Here is a 17508-nt window from a genome sequence, read left to right on the forward strand (position 1 = left end):
AACTTAACTATAAATACAGTGATACACTGACTTACCCCCATCAGTAGTTTGTTCCAAGACTGGAGACATAAGTCAAAAAGATGTGTTTATTCTATGCCCAAGAACCCAGAGATAGGAAGTAAATTTACAGATTTTCTTAATTCTTCCTTATCCATCATTTTTAGATGCAACTCTATTGGGCAAACATTTATTGCTAAGAACCCAATTTGAACAGCCTTCAAGCTTTGCTCAAAATGTGTCTGATCAGAAAAAATCACTGAGAGCTTTTCATCCTAAAATTTTTGGGACAAGAGGACATGTAAATGGGGTGACATGAGTCTGGTCTTTTTCATTTTTTTTCTTGCAATCATACTGATATAGCTGAAAATGCCATAAAAAAAAATGTTATACTACAATATATAAAACAGCCTGCGTAAAAGATTGTTGGTACCTTACCAAAATCTTAAGACAGGCTGTTACAAAAAATATGATTGAAGCATCTCTCTCTTCATCAATATCATTTCAACTAGTGTTTTTTCTTTCTTTTTGAGTTAGTTACCTATAAACAATGTTTTGAAAATTACCGATTAAAACTGGATGTAAAAAAATGTTCATTCATGCAATGAAACTTACCTTATAAGGATAATCTTCGCTTCCAAGAAATATGAGATGTTCTAGTGTATGAGGAAGGCCATCGTCATCGTAAGCTTCTGTGGCTGTTGAGCAAAATTAAAACGAATGAAAACATTAGAGAAAATTTATCTTCATTCATTCAGATTTAAAATGCTTGCCTTACCGAAAATATTTCTTAGCATATTCTCATCGAGAAAAAATATTTAAGAACGTTATGGAAGCTACAGAATAAATAACTTGTGTTTGTTTGCATTGTTCTGCAACGAACCCTCGGCTGACTGAAAATGTTCTGACAATAAAAATTTCCACAATAGTGTTTCTTCACTACACTTTTCTTAAAATTCTTCCAGATTGTTCTGCAGTAACACTGATTGTTCGGCGACATACATCAGAGATTTCGGCATATTCTGCTTTGGGGCTTGTGAATGAATACAGTGAAACATTGTTCACTGTCACCAGACAAATTCTGGGCAACTTAAAAATTTGCACTGGTGCTGTGCTGATCCACGTCACATTTTCAGTTCAATAGTGAGCCCACAAGACCATCCAACAGTCGAGAATCGAACCCAGAACATTACTTTTAATTTACAGACTGGATTTAGTTGAATTAGTAAAATTTTCTAAATTTAGATTGACATTTATATCACCACAAATCGGCACACTGCTCGTCCCTGTTTCCATTGCTGAGAATCATTTGATTACATCTGGGTGCTAGGTCATGAATTCCTTCGGACTGTTTCTTCGTCTTGGGAGACTTTATGGGTGACGGCCTTGAGTAGAGTTCCTGAATGGAGCATCAATGTAGGAAGAGCTATAACATGGCTAAGATATCCTAACAACCCCCAGGTGGTGTCAAGAAGCAAGTGAGAGAATTGAGAGAGTACAGATGAATGCGACTGTGAATGAAGTTGAAATGCGTAAGACAATGTTGTTGTTCCCATACATATGACTGATAACAGGAGAGGCAGTCAATCATTGCTGATCATACATCACATTTGCATATCTTCCAGACTTCCTCCGCCACCACTAGATGGCATTTGTGGCTATGACAACAATGTGTAATTAATTAATGAGAATATTCACATTTATAAGGGCCATTCCATTTGCACGGAATGGCCTGTTTCCATCCACCCATGGCCGTACCATTTAAATCCTGAAATTCTTTATGTGCAATAACTAAATTGGGGTATGAGGGCACCAAAAAATTTTGGGAATGTGTGTAACCATTTCCACCAACGTGGGGGAAAAATCACCAAGTCTCGGAAAAGCCGGGTTGGTAAAAAAAACCAAAAAACCGAAACCCCGGTTTTTTTTGGTTTTAATAGTATTTACATTAAAACAACAAAATTTCTGAAAATCATTATAACTTCTAATAATTAACTAAACTGAAATGTTTATTGATGTAATTAACACAATTCCAATATTAATTAATCTATAAATATTTCTAAGTTAATAAAAACCAACTTTTGCAATTTAGTTATTTTATAACTTAAGTCAAGGAAATATTTTGTGTTTGAGAATTCTTAATGTTATTATTAACCATATAATAAAGATGTCTTCCCTATTTACTCTTCCAATACGCTTAATTAAGATGCTATTTTGCAAAAACTAGGCAAATACAATGTGTTTAATGAAGCATGATTAATGCAGATTAATTAGCAATGATTTGCGATATATAGTGTGATCATAACTAAAGTTCTTATTTCAAAACACTTTAAAATAAAAACCACTGGTTAGAATGACTTGAACATTTTGCATGAATGGTCCCGAGGCAATGGAATTTCGTATGGCGAAGGGGGAAAATTCTTAAAAATGTAAAATAGACAATGCTGTACTCATTCAGCACATGGGGAAAATTGCTCGCAGAGTGGATATGATAGCCAGTCAAGGCAAAATGATAATGGAATTAGCGTGGCACGATTTCATAATTCATGGAAACATCACAAAAATTAAATCATTTAAACAAACAATTACAACTCACATAAGAAATGTTAAATATGTTATCCACAGTGTTCTGACTGTAAGGTGGAAGAACAAAAGTGCTTGTTCAACAACAGATCAGAGTAGGCATATGCCATAGTAATGATGTGGATGTGCTTTCAATTCACCAAAGTTTGCAATTCGACCACTGCACATAACATTTTGGGGTATCCCCCAAAGCCAAAAGTTGCAAGTAGCATTCACCTTTGGATCCATACAAATTTTCAAGCCATTCTGACTAGCAGTTCTTATTAGTGTTTTGGAATCAGAACTTTAATTATAATCACTCTGTATATAGTTGATTATTTTTCATAAATCACTTACTACTGTATATCCTGACTAAACTGTGACCCAGTCCATACATATTCCAAGGAATTTCTAACTGAAAATTATTTGGACAGGACACTTCACAAACTGGCCAATTTCGGGCTTGTACTACTGTGCAGTAGAACTTTGATTAACTGGGGGTAATGTTGTAAATATGTAAAATAATAATAATTCAATATTAAGCCTGGAGACGATATATAGTATGAGACGTGATGCTTCCTATGGAAAGAAAATGGAAATGTCTGTGAGGTAATGTAACCACTAGTACACTGGTCCTTGTCCTTTAGGAGCAGCTGGTGTTTTTTTGGATTATAAGACCACCTGCCCCGAGCATGATGGTGTCACTACTGTTGCTGCTCTTCTGTGAAGGGAAAAAGAAACCCTTGCGAGATTATACATCATTACATTTAGATGTGTGATGCAATCTTTATTCAGGAATTGCTTAAGATAGAGCATCAGAATGTAACGCAAAATTAGAAAATGCAGTAAGAATGAGAAATTTTGGTACTGTATATAGTTTTCTGCAACTAAGATCCTTGATATGAAAGAATACTTATAATCAGGCCACTAATGAGATTTTTTGAAAAAAACCACTTAGGCTATATCATCTTAAACCATTTAAAGATATACCATCAGAATGTACTCCAAGAATAGAAAATGTGGTGAAAATAAAACATACTGGCTAATAATGAATGAATGTGATATTTTTGAGGGGGGGGGGGAAATTATGTTTAGCTCACTTATATGTGATTTTTCCAAGTGAAACCACATGGTTTAAACCAAACAACCCTGCGGAAATGACTAAAAAAAATATTTTAGCCTTCTCAGGAAAAACCATCTCTGCCCTCTGATGCCTGTTGGGAATCAAATGTTATTTCCTGGAGTTCCATTGATACACACCACAATATCATTAGCAGCATAGGAAACACAAACTGCAATTTTTTTGAGATATAGACTAAATGAATTTTTTTGAAAAGAAATTAGAATAAATCAACAGCACCTATACAGATGTATCCATAAACGAGCGGTCCTTCTGCTTCAGCCAAACACACTGTCAATCCGGTTGCATTGGATCGAAACTTCTTCACTGGTACTCCACCATCACTTACTATTGATGCCGTTTGTTCGAAAACCGAATCACCTTCACCCATTTTAGAAGACTGATGAAAAGTCAATCACTCGATAACCTATAATGGAAATTAAATTGAGTTAATGCAATGGGGGAAATATCACCATGATACACTTTCTCGTTCATGGTGATGGTTTTAACACAACCAATTAAAATGCAAAAAAATAAATAAATAGTTGTAATGATACATAAAAAATGTAGTCACTGAGACTAACGAAAACTCAAGAGTGAATGCATTAGAGACAGCTGGCTCTATGCAATAGAGGCACTGTGGGTGGCCCATGGCATGATGGCCAATTGCTACAAACCAAGTCAACCCAACACGAGTCGAGAATTGATGTTAGAACATGAATTTATTTTAACAGATAGAATTTTTTAATTAATTTAAATTTCAGATCAAATTTACAAATTTCAGAACAAATTTAATTTTTCACCACATTGCTTCACTGCTTGTCTGCATTTCCTGTCCCAGAGTTCGGTGCAACAATTCATGAGGGATCATTTATAGGTCCTTTATGTTCTGGAGCCTTACAAAGAGAATTGGCCAGCCTGAAGGGCAAGATCATCAATGACCGGAGAATCATACCATGAGGGGGGGGGGCCCAGCTCCCCAGGTGGAGTCTACAGGCAAGTGGGGAAGCGCGAGATAGAGGCTAAGATGAGACTACAAGCGATGTTGAGATACGAAGAATTAATCTCACTCTGCTTAAAAAATTGCCAGCAACTGAGGAGGCAGCCAATTTGTGTATCTTCCATCACTCCAGAACCATCAGATGGCAATGGCATGTTGTTACAGTGTAAACAACGACAAGGCGAGTGCCTCACGCCAACAATAAGGCATGATGTCCAATGGTCACAGGCTGACAGAGGATTCACTGGATATTGAATTGTGGCAACATTCAGATGCCAGTCACAAAGCTTTTAAATTATATTTCTTAGAATAAGTAAATCGCACATGGGTACAATCTATTTCTTATAACAGGCTAATAACTATCAACACCACCTCACATGACAGACAGTTAATGTGTTAGATAGCGCTTATGTAATTGGAATGGGTCGTTTCCACCTGCTGTGGTCTGTACTGCTACAGAATGCAACATGCCTTATCGGAATGGAATGGTTGGAATGGAAAACAATCCCCAAACATTCACTCATATGTGCCGATTCCCAGACTTGAAAAATGATGTAACGTGACACAAAATAACATGCCAAAGAAAACATGTCACATGAATAAAAGGGAAAATTGGGGATTGCATATGGTGACAGTATGACCCATCTTCCCAGGACATTCCAGTTTCCCCCTTGGCACAGTTCCTAAATTAATATTTTAAAATGTCCCGCATTTCCAACAAAGTCTCTTGAATTTTTATTCCCCACAGAAATCGAAGGTAAAAATTATTTTGCCAACCTATAAATTATGACAGAGCTTGATGAAGCAAAAAACGTATTTAGGCACCAGAAAAATTTCATAGGCGCCAAGCAATTTTTCTACCAATCAAATCAGTCCAGAATATTTTTAGATTTGTCAGGGACTTACAGGTGCCCTTCCATGCCAGCAGACAACTGACATAATTTCTTCGCTGTCCTCAGACTTCAATCATCATACATGAAGAAAACTAGGCACCAAAAAATATTGTCAATTTTTTAGTTGCCAAGGCAACCTGAGATTTGTCAAGCTTTGAATTTTGTTATGATAATTTGACTGTGAATATATTTTTTTTCCGATATTCAGGGTGGGAAGTGACAAAGTCCATTTCGAAGCAATTTTGGAGCAGCAAAATATCGGATTCGGAGCAGATATTTATAAATTGGAGCAGCGAAATTAACAAGACTATTTTTGTTAACCCTCACCCCTTTTCAAAATGAAACTATTGTCTTTTGTTGTCAAACATCTTTTCACCAGCTTCTTTTGTTTTGGTGTTCAATTCTGGTTTTTTGACACCTTGTTTGAAAGAGCGGCTGTCATAAATTTTTCACACCAGTCTATTTAAGATGATTTTTGCTTACTGAGGGCACTATTTGCTGTCTGGAACAGCAGCACTTTTCAATTTTTTTTGAAAAAGTTTTAAATTTTTTTTATACTCTGCAAGAAATTGTTGCAAAATAGGAGAGAGTTTCCGAAAAATCAACATGATGTTTGGCAACTCAGAATTCATTATTTCGTGAGATTGGCTATATGACTCTTATTATTTGGCGATTTAACATTCATTACTTGGCAAAGTTTCTAAATTAGCATTCGTAATTCAGCGGACATGCTCTGTTTACTCCCAGAATGAAATTTTTTTTTTCAGGACACATCGGGATCTGACGCATCTACTTTCTGCTGCTTCCAGTGGCGACTTTTTTTTTTTCGTTAAAACCTGACTGACATTTGCGCTTTAAAGCTAAAAAGACCATTGCAAACCAGTTGCACGATCAGATATTATTGGGGTTTTGTGATGGAAAGCCTGATAGTTTAAGTACAGTGCAATAAAAACATGCTCTTCTCGAAAAGAATTGTTTTGCAGCAAGCAGGAACAAAAAAGTTTTGCCGTGCTTTCCAAAATTTTACTGAAGCAAAATTCGGTATTTGGCGTAGAAAAATACGAAAATACACTATTGGAGTAGGATGGCATAAGATGTCAATTTTGGCCCATTGCGCCGCAATTGGCGCAGAGTTCCCACCCCTGTATATTAGTTACATTTCGTTTTCTTTCTTTTTTTGCAGAATTCATTTTAACCAGTCATCCTGTTTTCACGGCATTTGCTATCATAGCAAATTGCTGTTGCGACCATATATGACGATGGTGCCTAGGATGGCAAATGCAGTCGCACAGATTTTTGTCTTTATCACATGGATAAAACGGAATAACTTCTCATACAGCTGCCGCCGCCTGCACAGCCATCGTTCTACTTTATCTACTTGAACAAATCGGGCCTGAAGGGTGTTTGGAAAAATGAAAAGTTCGGAAAATCGATTTCGAAACTAATTCAATGAAGCAAAGGAATAAATTTAATTTAAGTTGCATTCGTCAGATGGAAAAAAGATGACAGCTAAATCTGCTCCTATTCACACATTTGTTTGCTTGTCAATTGTTTATAGCTACATACACTGTACCCGGATCTGCCCCCTGCTTACATATCTATAGCTCACAGGTACGGTATGTACAAATGTTTGGAAGTGAATTATTGTACAATAGAGCTAAGCTATTGAGTTAGGAGAAAAATATAATTCAAGTTCCAAGAAAATGCCAACTGTTGAGCATCAATGACTATAGAAAACTGAAAATGAGTTAGGTTGAAAAAGTGACAAGGTTGACTGAGTTGTTTGGAAAATCGATGTTCTACCGATATAAACGAGGTTCTACCGTACTATTATCTTTGTCATGCCAAGGCAAAGCATGACAAAAAACTTATTTTTTTCCTTTCGATTCCCTTGCAAAGATGCGTCCGTTTTATTTTACTCATATATGGGTCATTTCCAAAAAAAAGTGTACATTCCCCATTTTTGAGATGAAAAATTCAAAGTTGAATTTTTGAAATAAAATTGATCTCAAATTATATCCAATGACTTGAAGTTTAATATTTCATAAATATTTTTCACTTTTATTTTGCAATAATATTTTATTTTTTGGGTTTTACGACAGAAAATGATGGATTTTGTCCACTCTGTTAAGAAAACAAATATCGCTGTAAAAAAATTACTATTTCTGCTGTTTTTACCCCTTAAAATAATGAAATCAGCTTATTTCTTACAGAAAGGCTGAAAAAAAAGTTAAAAATTTTTTTGACTTTTTTCCTGTTGTTTTGAGTGTTTTTCATGAGTTTTTTTTTTTTAAATGACGTGATCTTCACGTATTCCCAAGGGATCAGCATGATCCGTCCAGGGAATTTGTTAGTAGACATCCATGCCCGAACCGGAATTTGAACCCAGACCTGCACAGTGAGACAGAAGCTAGTTCCCTAACCAGTGCCCGAGTGGCATGGTGGTAAGATGCTCGTCTACCATCGTGAAGGTTGTTGTCAGGGTCCAGGGTTCGAACCCAAGGGAGGAGGATATTGATAAGATATTTTTCCTAACGAACTCGAGACGACCACCGATAGACAGCGCCATCACTTCCAACCCATCTCACTAATGGCAGTAAATTGCACTATAGCGATATGGCCAGAGTTGGTGTTTGGTGAAGTAGTAGTAGTTCCCTAACCACTCAACTGTCAGGAGGAAAAGTTTATTTTTTACATTTTTTCAACTACTTAAAATTAATTTTTTTTTATTTCTGGCAGACAGTGGGTTGATAAATTATAATTTAACATCTTAGTTCGAAGTGCTTTTTAATTTTTTTTTCCTGCGAACTACAAAAATGTTTCCCGTAACAGAGTGGACATCATTGTAACAGAGTAGACAAAAATGTTTAACTTAGAGTAAGCAATCACAATTATTCTAAATACACTTTCATTTTTTCAACAATTATATAGACAATATGAAAGGTATCCCAGAGACTCCTCTGACACCTAAAAAACATCCACGTTATGAGAAAATTAAAAAAAACACATGCCCCCCCCCCCCTCGTAGTTCGGAATTTTGGCTCTGGCAAAATTTTTAAAATCTGGTCAAAGTGAATGTAAGAGATACCTTTGTCATCAGCTCTGAACAGCTTCCTAGCATCATTCATAGTTTTGAAGCACATAACTTTGACCTTCCCATCATCTTCAACGTCATTTTGGGTTACAACACATACCTGTATGTAGATTTATATACACCACCAGATTCAAATTTCATATGAACATATGAACACCTGCTTTAATTAGACCAGTTGACATTTCTTCATTGCTGTTTCCTGTGGAGTCAATAGCATAGTTTTCACAATTTTCTTAAATGTCATTTTCCAGAGATTCAAACTCTGAAATCGGTTGTGGAACTTCCAGTTTTATACTTCTTTGGCAAGAATAAGTTTTCTTTTCGTAGCATTCACAGAGATTATCATTTCTTTCACAAAAGCAAGAAACATCTCTGTATTGCAGCAATCCATTGTCAGTTGCTACTATTTGGTGGACTGCCATAGTGTCTTTCAGCACAGGTTCATTTGGGATATTTTTTATACCTTTTATTTCTTCATTTTTGATTTCATACAATTTTACATTGGTGGCATCTTTGAGAATTGTGAAAAACTGAGTGGCATCTGATATGTCATTCCCACATGCAACCAATCTATCCGCTGTCCTTTTTAATACAGCACCAATACCATCAACTGCTCCTTTTCCATGGTTTGCTTAAAAAACATTCCAGGTACACCACTTGAAATATTTTGAAACATATTTGTCCAATAAGTAAACATTTTTACTTTGTTTGTACTGAGTACAAAGTCCATCAGAAAAAAAAGTGAACCACATTTATTTTATATTCTTCTTTCATCACTTTCAAATGAGCCAAAATAAATGAAGGTCCATGCTCTAAATTCCGTAACACTGAGCAGAACGAAATTGGCTTCTCACATTCTGCAACATACAGCACACAGGTATGATTTCTTGACCCACCGAAATGATGGCTTTGCACTTCTCTTCAGATAATTTGCAATTGGTTAATTCCATGATAAAATACAAATGGTTATTTTTTAAATTACTTTTAAAATAATTTTTTGCTTCAGTTTTGTGCTAAGGAAGTTTAATTTTATGATTTAATTGTTGAAAAGTATCATGTGTATCTGAATCTGGAAACAGCAACAATCAAAAATTGCTCTTGTAGCAACATGTCCACTACTTGATTTTTTCAGATTATCATACTTAAAAGCTAAAAAGTAAGTTGATACTAAATTTCATTATTTCTCTTAATTTTTTGAATGTTGAAGTACTGAAAACTGTGCATAAGTTTATTTGTACTAAGCATTATGTATATCAAGTTTATTTTTCAAAATAGGTTTAATGGATGTAGTGCGAGTCACACAAAAGAACCATTTTTTGTGTTTGCAAAGTTACCAATGTGATTTCACTAAACATAAATTAAATTTCCTAATACATCATAAGAGTCATAATTTAGTTCAGTTATTTTATTTTTTACTGCAGTTAAAAATAAACTGGAACTGGAAATATTATGTAGTGTGAGTCACACTGATATGCCATTTTACTAGTTATTCCACATGCACTGTGTTTATGAAATGATTATTTCCATTCTCACACAAATAATAATTTTATCAAGTTATTTGAATTCATTTGAAAACTATTTTTCTAGTAATTATGCCCAAGACAGCTGCAGAACGTAAAGCAGAGTAAAGACAATGAATGAGGGAATCTGGCAAATGTGCAGAAAAAAATGCTCCCAAAACTAAAGAAGTACAAGAAATCAAAAGGAAAAAGAGAAGAAATGAGGCAATATTCAGGCACCTGAAGTACCTAAAATCCAATGTTCAAGAGAACAAGCTTTTCATCCACATGGATTTCAGTGAAAACTATACATTTTCCTACCAAGATGAAATCCAGTCTGCATACTGGGCAGCAAATTCCTGCACAATTTTCACTGCTACGACCTATATTAATTATAATCGAGAATTATGTTCTTTTCCAATGATCATTATATCTGATTACATGCAACAGGATAAATATGCAGTGGCAGCTTTCACTGACACAATAGTGAAAAAATTGAAAGAGATGTTTCCAAAATGCGACAAAGTTATTTATCAATCAGATGGTACTGGAAAACACTTCAAGCAAAAATATTCCACTTGTCTCGGCACTATTATTCATGATCAATTTGAATGGCATTTTACAGCCATCAGCCATGGTAAAGGTGCAATTAATGGACTGGGTGAAACTGAAGCGTAGAGTTAAAGAAGCTACTCGTTTTAGAAGCATTGATCCTAGAACAGCAGAGGATTTTTCCAAACATGCAGGGGATATATATCCCAATGTCATTGTTAGTTTTGTTGCAAAGGAAACAATTGAATCACAAAAACCAAAATTAGATCATTTATGGTCACCAAATGAATGCAAGATTCACACAATACCAGACACAAGGCTTTTTTTTTTTTTTTTTTTGAAAAGCTGGAGCCATATAAAGTGAAACACTCACTGGTATCAAAAGAGTATAAAAAATTCAATTTCATCACTGGCGCACATGAGCAAGCCTTGATACTAAATGAGAGCACTCCAGTTAACAAAAATTTCAATGCTAGTGAATGGGTTTCCCATTTCTTGGGGAAAAACCACTAAGCATTTTGCTGGACAAATTATTTCTTCCTCCAATTTAAAGAAAATAACTGTAAAGTTGCTAGAATATTACAGAGACACCAGAAAATTTTCATGGCCAGAAACGGATGATGATGGAGAAATTGAAAATGCTATTTTGACAAGATTACCGGAACCTTCTTTTGATAAACGAATGTACTTTCTTACAAACATTTCTTGCACACTTACAAACATTCTGTGGTTTTGAGTTCACTAATTTTATGATGGGATGAATAAATGTCATAATTTTCATTGCACATTTTTCTCTTTAATCTTCTAAAACTGGACTTTATGATCTGAATGAAAACTGGAAATTTGAAATGTAGTGCGATTCACATTTTCTGTGTAGTGTGAGTCACGCATAAAAAATTCTGCGGAATGATTATTTCTGATTCAACTTATATAATACGTAACAAAATAGAAAGCATGACTATTAAAGATAAAAACTATATCAAAAGTTTTTTTTTTCCACGCTCATAAGAGGAAGATATTTTACCATCACTATGAATAAAAAATATGACTTCCTTTTGTGTAGTGTGAGTCACAGTGTGATTAAATAATTTCTTTAGAGGTTAAAAAACAAGAAAAATACAGGAAGTTTGTTTATTTAGTAAGTCTAAACCTGGAAAATATTATTTAATTTAAAAAATTATTTTAAATACAAAAACATATTTTTTATTGAGATTGCTTATTAGACAGAAGTTTCAAATGTAGTGTGAGTCACGCATGGACATGGCCATAGTTTCCATTCTGTTGCACTGGTTGTTTTTGGAAGACATAACAGAGTGGACAAATTAGCCTACATTATTATTTTTTCGTTATAAATTTAAATGATTTGTGAAAACTTTTTTATCATATTTTGAAGCATATCTCCATGTGCAATCACTAGATGCTGATATAGATGAAAAATAAATCTTAATTATTTATGATAATGGCGTAACAGAGTGAGTGGACATCTGACAGAGAAAAAAATCTGGTACTAAAGACATAAAATGAATATTAAGTCGTTGCAAAAGTCAAATCCAAAATTGTTGATCAAGCATTAAAAGTAAACCTTTCAATGAGCCCAAAAGTGTTATCAGATTCAATCTGGTATAAAAATATATTTCCCAAATGACAGTAACAGAGTGGACATTTTAAAATGAGATAAATTTCGGGACATGAACAAAAAAATAATTTTTCATAAGAAAAAAATAATTTTCTCAAAATTTTATTGTCAGTTTTATTCATCTATGGCATATACAGTCAAACCTCATTAATGAGTCACTCTTGGGAGAGCAAAAATATGACTTAGTAAGGGGAGTGACTCGTTAAACGGAGTAAGCCATAGCTGTGCCCATTCCAGCCTGAAGACAATTGGCACTTACAAAAAGTGACCCGGTGAGCAGAGTGACGTGCTAACCGGGTGACGCACTAACGAGGTTTGACTGTATATAAAATATGATTTAAAGTTTTCTGAAAAAAAATTCGTCTCTTTTTGTTTAACATTTTTTTGAAGCTGGGACAGCCAGATTTTGACGTTTCGCTAGAAACAATGAATTTTTAAAAAAATTGGATACCATCTGAGAAACAATTTAAGAAACACTGAATGACAGACAATTAAAACAACTAGGAAAAAATTACCACCAGAGTGCTCTGAAATTTAGTAAAAAAAATTTGTCTCTGAAACAATTTGTACACTTTGTTTTTTGGGAATGACCCATACACATTAGCAAAGGTTCAACTGCTATAGATTCATATAAATCCATTAGCAGCATTTCTTAAAGTCACAGGACATACTGTGAACCTAACCCCCATGGCTCCAACAAGGGTTAGCCATTGTGGGGGCCCTAACAATGGGCACCAGGACAATTTTGATTGCTTGTTGCTTTTTCACATTATAAATTCATCATAAATGAACCTGTGAAAGTCTGGTCTGGGGGGGGGGGAAGGCATGGCAACCCCCGTTCTCACTTTTGATTGTCATATTAGGTCTCAAAACATTCCCCTGATGCTTATATCTTTTGCAAAGGACTCTCCCTAGCAGTGCATTACATGGGCACTTTCTACCATATAAAACACACATATAACCATGTACTTATCTTGTGTGTCTTTTCAGGTCAACAAGTTATTCTTTAATTGTGCATCACATTTGAAGGTCTTTGGCAAATCAATTTCATGCCCAGATGAATCACTGCAGCGATCACTTGTGGGAAAGGTCTCTAGGCCTTTCTCATGCTCGCACACTTTCTAGATCACTCACTGACCTGGCCCCCCTCATTTTCTAGGTCCTACTCTTGGTCACACCCTGACCAAGACCCTTGTACTCAAGGTCACTCTTTCAGTTGTTAACATGCTTGCGCACACAATATGGGTCACTAGGGTAGTATGGAGTTTTGATACCTTTCAGAGAGTCGTTATAAGTGGTACCTTGGTAACGTTTGTTTATTTTCTCTGGGCTTGCTTGCTTGGACTTCATTTTACTGCCTTGTTGGTCAACTGGGGTTTAAAACTTAAGTGAAATAATATTAATAACAGAGCTGCTATAAAAGATGCTTACTTGGAATTTAATCCTAATGTGGTTTAGGTCTAGTTTCGGCCTAGAGCATGTGAGTGATGGGAAGAATAACCTAGAGCATGCGAGTGATGGGAAGAGTAACCTAGAGCATGTAAGCAACCAAATCAGTATGCAAGCATGTGAACAATCAGCGATTTGGAGTATGAAGGACCAGATCAATGAGAGACTAAGAGCATGTACAATCATGTGAGCAACCAAAAAAATGAACAAGCATGTGAGTGGCCAAGAGAGCAAGAGTCCAGGTCAGCGAGCAACCAAGAGTGGCCTAGAGAATGTATGAGCATGGGAGACTGGAAAGAATGACTTATGAGGGTATAAACATAAAAGTGACCAAAAGAAAGATCCAGAGAGTGAACGACCTAAAGAGTGACAAAAGAAGTGTGCAAGCATGTGAGCGACAAACGATTTTGATGCGGTCAAAGAAGTTTAGATCAATGAACAACTAAAAGAGTGACCCAGAGAGTGAGTATGCATAGGATTCACTTAGAGCATGTGAAAACACATGAATGACCAAACCAGTGCGCAAGCATGTGAGCGACCAGCGATTTGGAGTATGGACGTGATCCGTGAGCGACCAAAAGAACGATAAAGTGTAAGCATGGGAATGACATATGTTTACCTTTCGATATAACGACCACCCGATATAAGTTTAATTTTCAAAGGAATAATGGGAGTCGTTATAACGAGGTTTAACTGTATATAGATTGTCCCTCCCCTTCTTTCCAATAACGTCACGCCTATGGCGTTATAACAACTTTATTTATAAAAGCGGTAACGATCGTGTTAAAAGAAATAAACAATACAATAAAACAAATGAATATACTTTAACGAAATCACCGGAACAGATCGAAGAGAATTTCTTTTTTTCCGCACCTCAACGACCCGCTTAATACAAACACAATCTGCTGCGGCTCCCACACAACCAAAACCGCATCCAACACAAAAAGCAAACAAATTCTCATCCATAACTTGCACTGGAATCTTTTTATCCACGGTCGTTTGCAACCATGAGGCTTCCCACAAGCATTTTCATGAGTAGATGGGAAGATAATAATATTAAAAAATCTCCCTCCTTGTTGAGAGGGTATTATGATCACCTGACCATTTGACCCGTATTTTTCGGGACAATAGCCAATTTTCTCGTGATTTTGATCACCAGACTTTTTCTTTGTTTTGATAAAGGTATAGAGATAAAATTTTTTCCGCCCTTCTCTTATTTTAGTCCAATTTTCTTGACCACTAATTCTTGAAATTTTCCACTCCGGTCTCAGTGCCGTCTGAGAGCATGGGCCCACCCGACAAGGCCCTAGAGCCCGAGTAGGAGTGCCTTAAAAAATGGGACCTCACAAAAATCATTTGGGTCATGGGGAAGGGGCAATGATGCTCTCAAGACGGTCCTGCCTAGGTCAGATTAGCCCCCATTCCTGTAAATACGTCTCTGTCTATAAGTCACTCTTTTGGTTACTCCCATGCTTGAACACTTTTTGGTTACTCCCATGCTTGAACACTTTTTGGTTACTCCCATGCTTGAACACTTTTTGGTTACTCCCATGCTTGAACACTTTTTGGTTACTCCCATGCTTGAACACTTTTTGGTTACTCCCATGCTTGAACACTTTTTGGTTACTCCCATGCTTGAACACTTTTTGGTTACTCCCATGCTTGAACACTTTTTGGTTACTCCCATGCTTGAACACTTTTTGGTCACCCTTTTGATCGCCACTGACCTCCTCCTCCTATACATGAAGCGATTTTAGCAGATGGTCCAAGAACAGCTGGGTGTTGCATGAAAGGCCGCAAGTAGATGCTTGGTCAGCGGAGACATGCACACATTTTGGCGCCTTTTTGTAATGTTAAAGGAGAGTTAAAATGATTTAATTGCGCTCCCTCTGATCCGGCGCCCTTGGCATTAGACCCACCTACTCCCCCCCCCCCCCATTTGCTATCCTGATTGCAGAGACACATTTTGGTGACTGCTGTGAATGAAGCCGTGGTAGACATTTTCAGCCGTCAATGGAGCGAATACAGCCGGATCCATGGCGTTGTCCGCATAGGCGTAAACTTATTGAAAATGTTGGGGGGGGCTCAGGCTCTAATAGAACCTCGTTTATACGACGCGTCGTATAAATGCGAAAGCAGTACTGAAAAACGAACTTTTTCCGAAAATTACCCCCCCCCCCACTTTTTTTTTACAGACGTTTCCGAAAAAAAATTTTGTGAAAATCTGTCGTTTTGATTCAAAATCTTATGCTTGAGAAGAAATATACTTATAATACTATCATAACATTACTGTTGCTAAAGTCTCAAGCAATTTTACGGTATTCATTTCAAGATTTAACAGAAAAAAAAGTGTTATTTAAACGTTGTGTAAAACGTCCTTTACAGAACACCGTTACAAAATTATCGAATGTGGGGGCGACAAAAATCCCAGTTACAGCCCTGGCTATCAGCATACCGTAGCCCGTTCAATAATTATTTCAGTACCTGTCAAAAGCCATTGAACACAGGGCCACAACTAGGGAGGAGCAGGCGGGTCTCGTGCCCCGGGCGCTAGACCGGATGGGGTGCAAATTTCATTCTAAAACCTCTCCTTCAACATTACAAGGGGGGCGTCAAAATGCGCGCTTGCCCCGGGTAACCAAGCATCTAGTTGCAGCCCTGATTGAACCAGTCAATCATCTTAAATTTTATTACTTTTTCAGTAAAAAATATGCATGAGAAACTACAGTCGATCCCGCTTAGTTTTTCCGCTTAGAACGTTTCTTCATGATGGGTTTTTGAAAACCGTAAAACACTGTATTTCAGTGACACGTTTTCACCAATTGAAAAATTATGTGATTCGATTGATAGAAAAGGTGTTTTCCAAAGACTTGGGAGTTCGAATCGAAGTGAAAACGTCGATTAATTGAAGTGTATACAGGCAGGGCCCTGGGTAAAGCAGGAATTAGGAGGCTCTTGCGACAAGAGTCAAAGATGTTAATTGGTCAGTGAATGTATGTTGTTTGAATTTCGGGGGCTCAAAGTTATAAAGGCTTCATTTGCCCATGAAGAAATTAGGCCCTGTATACAGGGATAATGTATAGAAATGTATAGCAACTGAAGCAAAACCTCGTACAAATAAGTAAGGTCAGAAACGTAATAGGGAGATATATACAAAGGGTTCCATTACATTTTCCTAAATACAGTAAAATCTCCACAAATGATCACCTGTACTCAAACACAAATATGCATCAGTGGTCGCCTCTATTCGGCGTAAAATTTCTATGGTGGAGCCCCGTACGCTCTCCTTATATTCATTTATCGAATTTACTGATTTATTTTCTTCGAGTGGGTGCGGAGCCCCCGGGAAGTGTACACGGAGCACCGGTTGAGAACCGCTGCTTCAGTGAAAAGTTCCCAAACTTTTTGTGTTCCATAGCTCTTCTTTAAAAAAAATTTCTTTCTCATTTCTCCCAACTCAAGCCCACCCATAGGATCCTATACTAAACCCATAGCTTCTATCGACCCTTTGGACAATTGCATCGACCCCTTCCCCCAGGGGTCGATATTTCACACTTTGGAAAGCACAGCTTCAGTGGCCATTCTTGGTTATTATACAACTTAATTTAATGAAAGGTCACGGGAAATTGACCTTTTAATTTTTGATTTATTCATTTTTTTTTTTTGCACTATTTATAAATTTGTTATGATTAGTCCTGTTTGTTGC

The 17508-nt window shown here is 36.4% G+C and overlaps 1 protein-coding gene across 3 annotated transcripts in view; it reads right to left on the reverse strand.

Moving 5' to 3' along the window:
• LOC149068544 (uncharacterized protein C05D11.1-like) overlaps positions 1 to 14771 on the reverse strand; it is a 54562-nt gene extending 39791 nt beyond the window's left edge. Inside the window, exons 1-3 of one of the 3 annotated variants that reach the window (XM_089251362.1) lie at positions 14640 to 14771; positions 3920 to 4106; positions 613 to 695 (exon numbers count right to left, since the gene is read on the reverse strand). In XM_089251362.1, coding sequence (XP_089107488.1) covers positions 613 to 695; positions 3920 to 4070 — 234 coding nt within the window. In that variant the 5' untranslated portion in view covers positions 4071 to 4106; positions 14640 to 14771. Of the gene's footprint in view, positions 1 to 612; positions 696 to 3919; positions 4107 to 14625 lie in introns of all 3 variants that reach the window. The other 2 variants (XM_089251363.1, XM_089251361.1) reach the window with 2 other exon arrangements.
• Between the last annotated feature and the right edge of the window lie 2737 nt (positions 14772 to 17508).

This window comes from Pholcus phalangioides, unplaced genomic scaffold (assembly GCF_987345545.1).
Source record: "Pholcus phalangioides strain wild (caught in Gottingen) unplaced genomic scaffold, Ppha-v1.0 ptg000024l_1, whole genome shotgun sequence".
Taxonomy (NCBI): domain Eukaryota; kingdom Metazoa; phylum Arthropoda; class Arachnida; order Araneae; family Pholcidae; genus Pholcus; species Pholcus phalangioides.